General features: G+C 42.5%; 1 protein-coding gene across 1 annotated transcript in view; it reads right to left on the reverse strand.

Annotated features, from left to right (window-relative positions):
* Nucleotides 1-868: 868 nt before the first annotated feature.
* The window catches only part of LOC122555488 (ralBP1-associated Eps domain-containing protein 2-like), a 193,834-nt gene continuing 180,187 nt past the window's right edge, over nt 869-14,515 (reverse strand). The window contains exon 12 of the mRNA XM_043701514.1: nt 869-1,113. Within this exon, the coding sequence (XP_043557449.1) occupies nt 869-1,113 (245 nt within the window). The remainder of the gene's footprint in view (nt 1,114-14,515) is intronic.

Below are 14,515 nucleotides of genomic sequence, written 5' to 3' on the forward strand. Positions count from 1 at the left end.
AAGATTATTTAGTAAATGCTGTCCAGTAATAGAATCGCATCCAATATGGGTCATGATATTCCCCAGAGGTTTGCAAGCATGGACCTGCTGAGCTCTATGCTCAAGCACACAGTCTGCTCATAGCAATCAAAGGTTAGAGACAAAAAAAACCTGCAGATGCTGGAATCCAAAAGTAGCCAAGCAGAAGGCTGGAAGAACACAGCTCGCCAGGCAGCATCAGGAGGTGGAGAAGTCGATGTTTCAGGTGTAACCAGTCTTCAGGACTGAAGAAGGGTTACATCCGAAAAGTTGACTTCTCCACCTCCCAATGCTGCCTGGCTTATTACGCTCTTCCAGCCTCCTGCCTGTCTGCACAGCAGTCAAAGGGACGTGCTGTTCACTACGGTCCACTCATCCTTTGCAAATATTGCTTAAGTACCTGGCAGCACACTGGCACTGAAACATATATATCACATTGATCATTTGCGTTGCAAGCAAAACGTCATTGTCTTGATGGCAGAACTTTGTCAGCAGAAGAAAATCACTCAAGTGTTCAATGCAATGTCGCAGCATGAGATTTACTTGTTGCTCATGTTATTGAAACTCCCTCCTCCACCAGGGCTATCTCAGGTAAACTGGCCACTCTTCAGCATTGACATTTAGGGCCAAAGGCCCTTTTCTGAGCTTGAGTGAAACCCAGTGAGTGACAATTTGATCAAAGTAGCCATTACCAAGCAGTGTAATTTTGATACACCCTCTCTCAGCATCTAGCTCATATGGTGAGCACATGTTTGCACCCCAGTTCATGGCTTTGCCATTCATGTTAATCTTGTGATGTCTAAAACTGTGGGAAGCACAAACACAAATTAACATGGGTCTCTGGTCTATATCACGAGAGCCAAATGGCAAATTTCTCAGCTAACTCATCAAGAAAAGGCAGTCTGATTGATCGCTGCATTTCAACAGTAAATTTGGGTGCAGGAGGTAGCTTTGTATGCCTCAAAGAAATTATTTGTTGCAGCTGCTGATTCAAGTATTGAAGCAGGTCATCGTTATATCGGAAGCAGTTAGTAGTCATTCCATCAGAGACACGCTTCTCATGGTAACCAACAAAGATGTTAACAAGAGCTGAGCCTAAGGGGATCCATGACAACACCATCTATTTCAGTGCACAGGGTGCCACTGAATCTGAACTCAATTGTGCAAGTTGCTGAGTTTGTGTGTTTAATGAAAACCAAGTCAGACAGCAGTGCTGCAACAAGATATTTGTATCTGCAGCTAAAAAGAAGTTCTTTACACAACTTAATAGATGTCACCCATTGACTATCCTTTAGGTCAAACAAATGGTGCCTGTGTGTGGAAATTTGAACTCCAAAAACTGAGTGGGTAGGGAAGGAACTATCAGCATGGTCTCTTTAACATAAGAAGGAAAAATCAAAGACTTGCATTTAGTGGATGTATTACACAACTTTGGACGCACTGTGGTAATGGAATCAGTGCAAAGTTTTAATGATTGAACACAGCTCACCCTTTCTGATTGGTTAGAACTCCCAGAGGACTATAAAAAGCACCACCTTCTCTGACATGTACCATTGCTGATTAACTCAATGAGCATTGATTGATAATTATGGGAGAGTGGTTGTCAGGGACCCATTTATGTGAATTGAGGTGGGTGGGGAGGGGCTGTTGGGGTTAAAGTTTAACAAAACATTGCTCACCAATGTTTTTTCCTTGTCTCCAGGTGGCAGGGACTTGTGCAGAGGGAATGGGGACACAGGTAGACATGCCCTGAATACACCATGTGTTCACACAGGGCTAAAAGCAGAAAATGTTGGACTAACAGCATCTGGGGAGAGAAATAGATACTCAGATGGCCAGGGAGACAGTGTACGGACTGGAGAATCCCAATAGAATAGATTGGCAACTTGAAACTTGTGATAGTAATTCTCCTCCATCAAGAACCCTCCAATTAAGCTCATTTAAGTGAGCACTGGAAGGTTCTGACTCAGTTAAGCTCACTAGCTTTCCTGGAATGATGAAAGGATTAAAACCCCTCTCTAATTCCCACCCAAGTATTAAATTGACACCCTCCGATTCATCACGGATTTAACCTTCTACCCTGCTCCCAAAATCAACACCCCTCCCCTCTCCCTCACACAAACCCAACCTTCCTTAAGCACTCACTCACTTACCTGGCATCTTAACCATCTGGCATCCCATCCATTTGGCATCAACACTTTCACTCTGGTACCCTAACACCTCACCCAACTGCAGCCCTAACCCCACACCCATCTTACCCTCCTTTCACAGCTGCTGTCAAGTGGCACACTAAGCTGTGTAAAATCGGTCATACTATGTTTCCACACTGATTCTCTCTGCTGCTGGAATCCTGGACACGTTCATTAACAGGCGGTCCCTGTCCAGGAATATCCAGCATAGACATAAATGAAATGGGTAAACTTTAATCTGATCAGCTTTGGAAATAAGGTTTCCAGCCCTGATCACAATCTCTAACCCAATGTTTCAGAGCAATGACCTTTGATTAGTGCTGCAGTGATCTCTAATGGAAAGCGTCACTGAGCACAGACTCTGCGTTAACCATAGAGGGCAACCCAGCCTGATCCGGAGTTCATGTGATGCTCAGTCACTCAAGACGTTCCAGCAACAATCAGGAGCACAAACTATAGTGGAATTGTCCCTTATCTCGGAACATTGAGGCCAACTGTAAGATATTTGTCAATGGCCTGACTAGGATCAGCCCCTGACCATGAGGGATTGAACCTGGGACCACCCTGCCTCATTACAGTTGAGCACTCCACTACCCCTTTAGCTTTTTAAGACCATACATATCATCTTTGATATTATCATTGAAGATGAAATAGAATAAGCATGTTTTAGCTTAAAAATTTAATATGGGATTAGATTCACCTCCATCCTCTCCTTTTTGAAAAACACCTGCAACATTCCTAGAAGAAATCTGTGCATTTAAATATACAATCAAGGAACACTTGGCCCTTTACACCTGCTCCATCATTCAATAAGATTGCGGCTGATCTGGTTTTAACCTCATCTCTACATTCCTGTACATCCCCAATAATCTTTCATCCCCTTAGTCATCAAGACTCTATTTACCTCGGCCTTAAAAACATTGCACAATTCCACACAACTGCCTTTTAAGAAAGGGAATTCGAAAAAACTTCCAAACCTCGGAAAGAGAAAAAAAAAGGTTTCCTCATTCCGGTCTTAAATGGGCAAATGCTTGTTTTTAAAACAATGATGCCGAAGTTGCTTACAATGTATATTTCGCCCCCGCATGTCAAAAGTGCTGTCTTAATTAATCACTGCATTGAACATGTATTCATGAGCATTTTGCATTTCTTGATACTTACAGTACAATCTAATGAGGGAGGCCGATTCCCATATTTTTTATTATTCAGATGCCAATCTGGATTGGTATCCATTGTCCCAGACACCAGCCCTCAACCCTTGCTAGCAGTAAAGGCATCAGTATGCATTCAGAGAGAGATGGGTAGCATGGCAAGATATGTTTATCATGACTATAAGCCCTGACTCCCATTGACAGTCATAGAGCCTCCAGCATGTGCCAAGTGATGATCAGACATGGAAGATAAGAAAGATTCAAGAGGAAGGAAACAAATCAAGGAAGAGGAAAGCGCACGGCAGCCTTTGTAGCTGTGGTACTGCAGTAGTTAAAGAGGTCTGCCGATACAGTTGAGGTGTGTGTGTGTGTGTGTGTGTGTGTGTGTTCAAAAGGAATTAAACATTAAAGTCCTGTCAAAATCTAAAAGTAGATCTGCTGAAAGTAGGACACTTGCAGCTTTTGAGCAAAAATCATTGAGCTGCCAGACAGAAGATTAGAAAATCCTCCACCCAGACACATCAGACAGACATACGGAGAGAGAATGCAAAGCTCTCCAGTGTTTTACTTATGTGCAGGTCTGACTTTAAAAGCAATAAAATACTCCTAATATCCCTTGCCCCCACACCACTTCCCAAATGGTAGTAATGGGCCATACAAGTCTCTCATCATCATCTCTTCTACTTGATTTGAGTAATTCATGTAAAGCTAACTTCTAGTGGCTTCCAACAGAATATTTTTTTCAGTTTCTGACTTCTACAGACATCAAAGGCTGACTGCTATCACAGAGTGTAGTAAGAAACGTGTCATGTGCTGTCAACATTAGGAAAGAAACTCAACTGACAGGCTTTGTAGCAGAGATTGAAACAACTTCATCCTACGCCATTATCTGTGCTTTCGAATTTACATACATCTCAGCTAGTCTCTCATTTTTAGTTTTAACATATGCAGTTTGGAAATATTACTGTTCAGAGCTTAAAATTGCTTTTCTGCTTTCTTTTCTACACATGAATCACCCAGCAACCCCAGCTAAAGGAGAAAAGTATAAACTGTAAACACGATGACAATGAATAAAAGAGGCTTAAAAACAATTAAAATAATAGCTAGGTCCATGGACAAGTATGTTCTTCAGAAAAACAGAGGCATTGGTAAGTAATCATTTTTCTTATACTTGACTAAACTGATGCTAAATGTGTCAGATTCCAGACAATTACTTAGTTACAAATGTTCCAATTATAAAGACTCAACACCTAAAAAAAAATCAAAGTGTCTTAAGATATTTCAGCTCCAAACCTGCTCAGCCCGAAGCAAGAAGGAAGCTTATCTTTTGTTAATTCATGCAATGCCAGCTGTCCCAGCATTTATTGCCCAACCAAATTGCCCTCAAAAAAAGGTGGTGGTGGACTCCCTCTTCGAAGCACTGCAATCCATTGGGGCACATACCTTAGTAACAGCACTATGATTGGTGTTTCCAGGATTTTGACCTAGTGGCAGTGAAGAAATGGCAATACATATTTCCAAGGCAGGATGGTGCGGGGCTTGGAGCAAAAATGTGCGGGTGGTGTGTTCCCACGCATCTGCTGTCCTTGTCCTTCTGGGTGGAGGAGCTACGAGTTTGGAAAGAGCCTTGGCCACTCGCTGCAGTGCATCTGGTGGATGGTACATACTGCTGTGACTGAGCATGGATGGTAGAGGGAGTGAATGATGGGGTGACAATCAAGCAGGCTGTTTTGTCCCAAATGGTGTTGAGCATCTTGATTTGTTGCACTTATCCAGGCATGTGGAGAGTACTCTATCATTCTCCTGGCTTGAGCCTTGTAGATGGTCGACAGGTTTTGAACAGTCAGGAGGTGAGTTACTCACCAGAGTTTCTACTTCTGACCTGATCTTGTAACCACAATGGTAACACCACTGAATGTCAAAGGGAGGTAGTTAGATTCTTCCCTGTTGGAGATAGTCATCCCTGGCACTAGTGTAATAGGACTGGATTTTGCCACTTGATTAGCAGAAGCATTGGCAATCCCCAATTGTGCTGATTACTGTGCATTGCAGGTAAGTGTGATCTATGGACATTTGACAAACCTGCCTCCTCACTGCACTATCAAGGAGCATATAATGAAAATGAAGGAGACAAAATTGTGTAAAATAAAGTCAAAGAATACACTTGCATAGAATGCAGAGCAGTCACCACAGCTGGCACATGCTAGTATTTATGCATTTTACCAGCTGTCTCCAAGAACAGAGCTAGGTGTTGCTAAGGTAGCTACAAATGTACTAACCACCCACCATTACACAAACTAGCTACTCATTGTTCATGTATGACCTTAGGCAATAAAAATGAAAAGCTTTACAGGGGACCTTGATCTCAGTTTTCTTGAGACCCATTGCACTTGTGCACTTGATTTCAGCACTGGTTGCTGGATAGCAACAGAGATGTCTTGGATAATTTTCAAAATCTCTTATCAGTGATATTTTCCTGTCCAAAATGTGAACATACGTGAGATGGAGGTGCTCAGAGACATTAGGAATGGAATATGGCACCTTATGACCTACATAGCTCCACACCAAGAAACCACGGAGAACTTCACAATAAGCAGATTAGAGAAAAGGATAGATTACACAGTATTGGTCAAAACTAAAATCATCAAGAAATGCCCTTCATGTAGGGATCCTTTGCAATAGTTTAGATTTAGATTACTTACAGTGTGGAAACAGGCCCTTCAGCCCAACAAGTCCACACTGACCCTTTTCTGACAACATTGGTAGGCAATTTACAATTAAGTCACCCATTGGAATTTCTCACACCCCAATATTCTTTACTTTTGACTGATATTGGAATAGATTAGATTAGATTAGATTCCCTACAGTGTGGAAACAGGTCCTTCAGCCTAACAAGTCCACACCAACCCTCTGAAGAGTAACCCACCCAGACCGATTTCTCTCTGACTAATGCACCCAACACTGTGAGCAATTTAGCATGGCCAATTGACCTAACCTGCACATCTTTGGACTGTGGGAGGAAACCCACGCAGACACAGGGAGAACGTGCAAACTCTACACAGATAGTCGCCCGAGGCTGGAATCGAACCTGGGTCCCTGGTGCTATGAGGCAGCAGTGCTAACCACTGAGCCACCGTGCCGCAATATTTAAAGGTGGGTGGAGGGTGTTGGGTTGGATAACAGAGCTGACCTGGTCCAAAATGAAGGATTCTAGTTTGGTCAGGAAGGTTCTTCTGAAGAACAGCCATAACACGAGTATTTGCTCTTTCAGCCCTTCACCCTCAGGAAATGCAGCTATCATGGAGTAAATAAAAGATTGACTAACTTAGTTTCCAGTTCGCAGCGTCGGATTGGTCAGGGAAGTGAGCTGGAAACGAGAGAACTAGACTGGCATTTCCTCTATCAGGTCCAAACAAGCCTTCCTGACCCACTTAACGTGAGTTCTAAATCAATTATTTCCAAATTAGAGAAAATAAACCAAAAAGTGCATGCAGCCACTAACTGGTTATATATAACAGAAAGTGCTTATTTATATACGTCAAACAACTAATTTCTTTCAGCTGGTGCAGGTCTGTCTTTTGGGATCTTAGGGGCCTTGGAAAAGGGGACAAGGGAGCTTCTCAGTGCTGTCCCTTTGAGTTGTCATCTGTTAATGTGATCTTTCCTAAATATATCATTTATTTTCCCCTTTGATTCGCATTCCGTTATTCTTGGGCCATTAAAGCAAAGAGTCCACTTTCCGGGATTGCTGTTTGCCAGCCAAGACCACATAGTCCATCAGTGCTCAAGAATGGATGGGGACTGAGTTATAAAAGGCATTATACAAGTGGATGCCTTTCCTTCTATTTGAGACCAAGAATAGTGACAAGAAGCAAGGATTGAAGGATTAAAATAGGAAAAATCCACCGAATATCCTAAATGTAGGATTATGGTAATCTAACATGCTGGAAAACTGACATATTCCAGACTCACTGAGTCATTTAACAGTTTAATAATTGTTCTCTAATTGACTTCAGTCAAACACTTCATGCATATTGTTGCCATTCTCTTTGATTTGTTATGTCTATCACTCAAGGCTGCCGACACAAGCACATAAAGATGTCTGAGAATCATTCAGGCTTTCAAAATAGCCAAATCTTGTTTGGTGCTTAGAAAGGTGGTTTTCCTGTGTTACGTTTAGTTTATAGAGCTGATTTGGTAGAGGAAATCAACCACAATTCTACCAAAGCAACTTGTACTTTATTTATTTAGTTAGGATTTAGAATCAGGATACTGATATGTTTTGTCTATCCTGGTACCTTCACTTAAAACTGGTTTCTGAACTAATGGTATTTTATCTTGTGGTTTTATAATAAATGCAGATTATGTTCCACTGAATTACATTATGCAAAATAAAGGAGCACTTGCAATGGCTTTGAAACAATTGCTGCTTCAACACTAGAGACTGGGACCTTGTCCGGCTATCCACGGACACTCTCCAGTGGCTGCAGTGACCAGCATTGTGAAGAGAGTAGCTCAGGATTACACTCAGGAGTAATTCATATCATCAGCAAACACGACGCAGCAGGGTCTTGAACTATCCAACATGGATGGCACCATGTTAAAATGAGCTGATGCTTACCTCTTTGGAAAACCACCTTGGAGGGGCATCTCAGTTAGTAATGACTCTACCCTCATAGACTGACCCATCCAGTTTCAGGTGCCACAACAGTGAGGGGAGAAAAGTGCCCTGTCTCCATATTGTATGAAAGTTACTCAGTAAAACATACAGAAAGTGCAGTTTAAAACTTGTTCCTGGTCTTAGATGTAAAGCTCAAGCCAATGTGCATTTGTGTAGTGCTCTCAGATACATACTGAGGAGGTAACTGGGTGAGGCGCAACAGTAGCATCCAAAGAAATCAAATAGACGACAGAAAGAGATAGGGGACTGAGATTTCCCCTTTCTCAGGCTGTGTCGGGGTGGGCATGTTTGATGCATGACTAAGATGTCATCCCCACAGTTGAGAAAACTCCCCAGACTGTGGGCCAATCAGCTTGTTAAAACCTGACAGACAAACGTGCAAGAGTTTCTCAGTGAATCACAGGCCTAGACGTTGGTGTCTTGGCTCGTCAGATGCTGCCAGCCAATCAGAGGCCAACGCCTACCCTTCAGGGAATCTTGTGGAAAGGAGGTGGGTCTTTTTCTTTTGCTTCCTCTGGGGTAAGGGTTGTGGGGAAACGGGAAGTCAGGGTGGGGGTGTTCGTGGCAAGGGCAGAGTGCGGGTTTCCCTTAGTCTGTGCCTCTTGTTTGGCACATATGGAGACTTTCACCTTCACTGGTCAACCAACCAGTCAGAAAACCAGCGTAACAGGTTGAGGCCAACTGTTAAATGACCCTTTATGGGCCTTAATTGTTGGCAAGACAACAAAATCCCCAGAGGTCCCTCTTGCCCAACAGTGAATTAGTAAGTTGGTAAGCAGGAGTAAGTATATCTCCAGGGACAACTCACCTAAATATTTCCTCTTCCTGCCAGTGGGGAGGGGAAAATTACAGATGCAAATCTAAAGCACAGGCATCAAGCCTTGGTTGGTGGCAGTATTCTGGTCACTGGTTCAGAAGGTTCTGTTCAAGTCCCACCCCAGACCCTTACGAATACCAAATCCAGGCTGACACAGAGAGACTGCTATACAGTTGGAGGTGCTGCCCTTGGGGCAAAAGTTGAACTTAGATTCATCTGACCCCTCAGACTGGAGATAAAAGTGATCCTACAGTGCTACTTTCAAGAAGATTTCATCATGTGTGGTCTTTAGAATATAATGTGTCCACATATAGATTACCATTGTATGAGGAAAATGCATTCAATTCTGAAATATAATTAATAGGGAAGGTTGTAGAGGTTTAAACAGCTTTTGTCAACTTGATTTTCCAGGAATGTGGAGAACAACAATTCTATTAATCTTTAAAGTCAGAGACTAACAGTGTGGCAGGCAAAGAAACTGCAGCAGCAATAAGTATATATTAATTTTGAATGGAGTGGAGTGGATAACTCAAATGGATGTATCTTGCACCAAACTTTTGTTTCTACTTTTAATATACTTGTTATGTCAGTAAAACACCAGCAAATGCAATCATTCTATTTCTATTGTTAAAGTACATTATGACATTAACCTTTCCCCAGCATTATCAGAACAAGCTTTTAAAAGGCTAAGTGGCTGCAGGGCACAGCTAGAAAGCACATCTTTACAGTTTCGTTGATCCAGTCCTGCCTCATCTAAACACAAATTAGTCCATGATCCTTTGGTGAACATAATCTACTTGTAACCAGGCATAATGTAAATTGAGAGCTTAACAAGTTCCACACAGGTCTTCCTCTGGGCTGCTGGTGTTTAGACTTGTCATAGCCATATCTAAGAGGTCAAACATCAAGCCTCTTAAAATAAGTTGGTTTCTAACATGCTCTTAACCCATATTTCACTGCAGCAACAAAATTGTACCATTGAGATTAGTTTTGTAAGGAATTTACAACTTCTGTCTTGTGGATTTCCAAGGGATATAAAAAGGAAAAGAAATCCAATTTGATGAAATGTAAGTTGATTTTCTGAGGCTCCCTGAACATTTGAACATGACTCAGTAACTGGGGGAGGACTATCTAACCCTAACCCAGCTGGCAGCTTTCCACAGGTCCATTCCAAACAATATTACTTTACAAAGGAGATTAAGATGGAGATCATTTTTTCTGGTCATGGAAGCCAAGTAATTAAACTGAAATAAGCTCAAATAAACATCAACTGATGAATCTCAAGGAAACCCTGCCAGAGCAGAGGAAGCGAAACAGACCTGCAGGATTTGTCAACAAGTTATTGTTCTGGAATTCCATGTTAGTCCAGGTTGTTGAAATACTTAATCAGGAAAATATTCCCAGAAATCGTGATTTATTTATAAATGATGATTAATATTTTCACGTAACTTACATGTAATTTTATTCCATCTCACTGGGTTCCTCCACCTCCTTAGCTCAAGCACCATTCCTTGACTGAGTGAGCAGGCGGACCATCTGTCCCTGGATAGCTTTCATTCGCACTCTGTAATCCTGTGCCAGGTACCTTCACCAAGGTTATATGACAGAATGCCAGGAATTGAATGGGGGCACCATGACCCAGTGCCAGGCCAATTCACCTGTAAATGACTGCCTTGTGAAATACATGAGTGATGTGCAGCTATTTACTTTCCTCCTGTTCTTGTGAGAGAGACACAGAGAGAGAGAGCGAGAGAGAGAGACAGAGAGACACAGAGAGAGAGAGCGAGAGAGAGAGACAGAGAGAGAGAGAGAGACAGAGACAGAGAGCGAGAGAGCGAGAGCGAGACAGAGACACAGAGAGAGCGAGAGCGAGACAGAGACACAGAGAGAGCGAGAGCGAGACAGAGACACAGAGAGAGCGAGAGCGAGACAGAGACACAGAGAGAGCGAGAGCGAGACAGAGACACAGAGAGAGCGAGAGCGAGACAGAGACACAGAGAGAGCGAGAGCGAGACAGAGACACAGAGAGAGCGAGAGCGAGACAGAGACACAGAGAGAGCGAGAGCGAGACAGAGACACAGAGAGAGCGAGAGCGAGACAGAGACACAGAGAGAGCGAGAGCGAGACAGAGACACAGAGAGAGCGAGAGCGAGACAGAGACACAGAGAGAGCGAGAGCGAGACAGAGACACAGAGAGAGCGAGAGCGAGACAGAGACACAGAGAGAGCGAGAGCGAGACAGAGACACAGAGAGAGCGAGAGCGAGACAGAGACACAGAGAGAGCGAGAGCGAGACAGAGACACAGAGAGAGCGAGAGCGAGACAGAGACACAGAGAGAGCGAGAGCGAGACAGAGACACAGAGAGAGCGAGAGCGAGACAGAGACACAGAGAGAGCGAGAGCGAGACAGAGACACAGAGAGAGCGAGAGCGAGACAGAGACACAGAGAGAGCGAGAGCGAGACAGAGACACAGAGAGAGCGAGAGCGAGACAGAGACACAGAGAGAGCGAGAGCGAGACAGAGACACAGAGAGAGCGAGAGCGAGACAGAGACACAGAGAGAGCGAGAGCGAGACAGAGACACAGAGAGAGCGAGAGCGAGACAGAGACACAGAGAGAGCGAGAGCGAGACAGAGACACAGAGAGAGCGAGAGCGAGACAGAGACACAGAGAGAGCGAGAGCGAGACAGAGAAGAGACACAGAGAGAGAGACAGAGAGAGAGACAGAGAGAGAGACAGAGAGAGAGAGAGAGACACAGACAGAGAGAGACACAGACAGAGAAGAGAAGAAATAACAAGCTCTACTCCCAGCATGCTATTATGCATTCAGCGATGCTCTGTGTCACAAGGTGACAGGAAAACTACTTGTAGTTTGGCTGAACAAAGAACTAGGGAGAAAGTGAGGACTGCAGATGCTGGAGATCAGAGCTGAAAATGTGTTGCTGGAAAAGCGTCGGGGATAAGTTTCCTGAAGAAGGGCTTATGCCCGAAACGTCAATTCTCCTGTTCCCTGGATGCTGCCTGACCTGCTGCGCTTTTCCAGCAACACATTTTCAGCTCTGAACAAAGAACTAAGCTACTGTAGAATGGCCAAACAAGTGTAAAACTGACACAATGCAAGAACCGCAGCACGACTCCTGAAATTGCTCCTTGGGCAATTCGATTGGTGGTTGTCAAGAAACTGACTCAGCTGTGGACCTTTAGGCTCAAGGTGATGCAAAATGAAGGGAGACTACCAAGATCAGAAGTGTCAAAAAAATGATGGAAAAGCTTCCACTAGTCATCCAAGGCAATGGAATAGTCCACATTGTAGTGTAGTCGCACAGCACTTAATGTTATGGATGATACCGGTTAGTTAAGTGATATGAATTACAATATCTTTAGGAATTTCAACATTTGTCAAGTCTCTGTCTCTCACAAACAGGTATAGAATCGCTACAGTGTGGAAACAGGCCCTTCAGCCCAACAAGTGCACACCGATCGTCCAAACAGTAACCCACCCAGACCCATTCCCTACCCCATTACTCTACCTTTATCCCTGACTAATGCATCTAGGAAGGTGCATTAATCGAGGCCTGAAAGATACTAAAAGTTGTAAAAGCTTGTTTGCTTGTTTTTACAGGCAAGATTGTTTGAGGCACAATTCATACTTAATGAAATAACAACATATTTAAAATTCCCAGGTTACTTATTCAAATGCAATTTATTTTTATTTCTTAAATTAATGAGCCTCAATCACTTTCTGTATGTTTCGTTTCTCATGCAATATGACAGCCTCAAACGTTCAAAATATTCCCCACTAACAACTAACGCTCAAACAGATGAAGGTAATGCTTAATGACAGCATATCAAAGATAACTTTAAATGATAAATACTAACAGATGGTGACAACATTGGCCCATTATTTCATTATCAAATGTTATCAATTAATTGCAACTGTTAATTGGCTGTGCACGAAGTTTTCCTCTATGTTTCAAAATACAGAAGAAATACATATTAAAACAATAATAATGTGTTAATAACAGAAAACAGCCTAACACATGCATAAGCATAGGCACTGATGGCTTCCTACAAGACAGGATAATCAGTTGCCTTAACAAGCAATGGCATTGCAATCATTGAGTCTCTTGTCAGCAACATCCTGGTGGTGACTATTGGTCAGAACACAGAATACAAGTCCCTAAATGCTGTGGCAACCAAACCAGTTCAGACAGTAAGTATCCTGTCGGACTGCCTTGTCTCCCAATTCCTGAAAGTGACAAGTGACAGGTTTGAGGTGTGATGGAATGCTCTTCAATTCCCTAGATAAATGCAGCTTCAACAACACTCCAGCATCTCAGCAATATCCTGGACAAAACAATCCCCTGGCATTTGCATTATCTACTGGACAGGGTGCAAAATTCTGCCAAGGCTTCTTTGGCAACGCATACGGAAATCAGTGATCGCTACCGTCTACAAAGACAAGAGCACATGGTGCATGAGAAAGCTTCACTTCCCAGTTCTCAAGGTTACACACCATTCTGATTTGCAACATATATTGCCATTCCTTGGTCAAAATGCTGAAATACTGACTAACAGCCTCCCTTCATCACACAAACCACATGTGTTCAAGGAAAAAGTCCACCACCAGAGCCAAGGGGCAAGAATTCAGCAATCCCTGTCAGCAATACGTACATCCCAAGAATGAATACTAGTTATGAAAAAAATCATGGTTTAGAGATTTTAGTAAGACAGCAGCTTTAATATATCTATTTTGTCTGGTTTAATTTAGTAAATCCTGGCTAATGTTTACCACTCAACTAACATCACTAAAGTAATTTGTAACATCATTCACTGCTTTTTGTGGAACCTTGCTCTTCACAGATATACAACAGCATTTCTCGAAATTATCACAGTATCTATACTTCAAAAGGCACTCTACAACCTGAAGGGATCATCAATTAACCTATAAATATCACTCCATTTACTTCAAGTTGTGGTGCTTAAGTAGGCAATAATCACTGGTATTAAACAAACAGTGACCAGAGGCAGCAATCAGGTCTGCCTAAAGGGGAAAGATCAATGTGTTAAGCGAAGAATGATCAATAGTGTTAAATGGTAATGATCACTTAGGTTAAAGAGAGAACAAATGTTGTTTCATTAAAAAAAGCAATATGCTTTGATACATAAGCACTTCTGTAGAGCTTTCACATTGAACTCAAATGACACTGATTTTTTCCCCCCCTCAGGTTTTCACTCATGGACATTTACGCATCACTGAATGCAAAATCTGTCAGGACTGTGGCAATTTGGCAGCACTTTACAATGAAGCTTCTTAATGATTTGCTTTAAAAGCTATTCTGTTATACATTGAAATTTAGAAACTTAGTTTAATATGGCTGAAAACTGGTTACCACCACAATTTCTAAGAAAGCAACTTAAGTGTCTGAAAGGTAAATTTTACACAATATATATATATAACTATTACTAGCTTCATTTGGTAGAGTGGTCAGTTTCTGAATTATTCTAATCGAAAGATTTTGAAAGCATGCCCTTTCCCCCTTCAAAGGTCTGAAAACGAGTAAATTTGCAATGGAAATTCAATCTAGAATATGCATGTTTTGTGGACAGAACCTGTTCCCAGCAAGAATTTTTTTAAACTCACACAAAAATTGTCGATG

Source organism: Chiloscyllium plagiosum, chromosome 12 (assembly GCF_004010195.1).
Source record: "Chiloscyllium plagiosum isolate BGI_BamShark_2017 chromosome 12, ASM401019v2, whole genome shotgun sequence".
In the NCBI taxonomy this organism is placed as follows: domain Eukaryota; kingdom Metazoa; phylum Chordata; class Chondrichthyes; order Orectolobiformes; family Hemiscylliidae; genus Chiloscyllium; species Chiloscyllium plagiosum.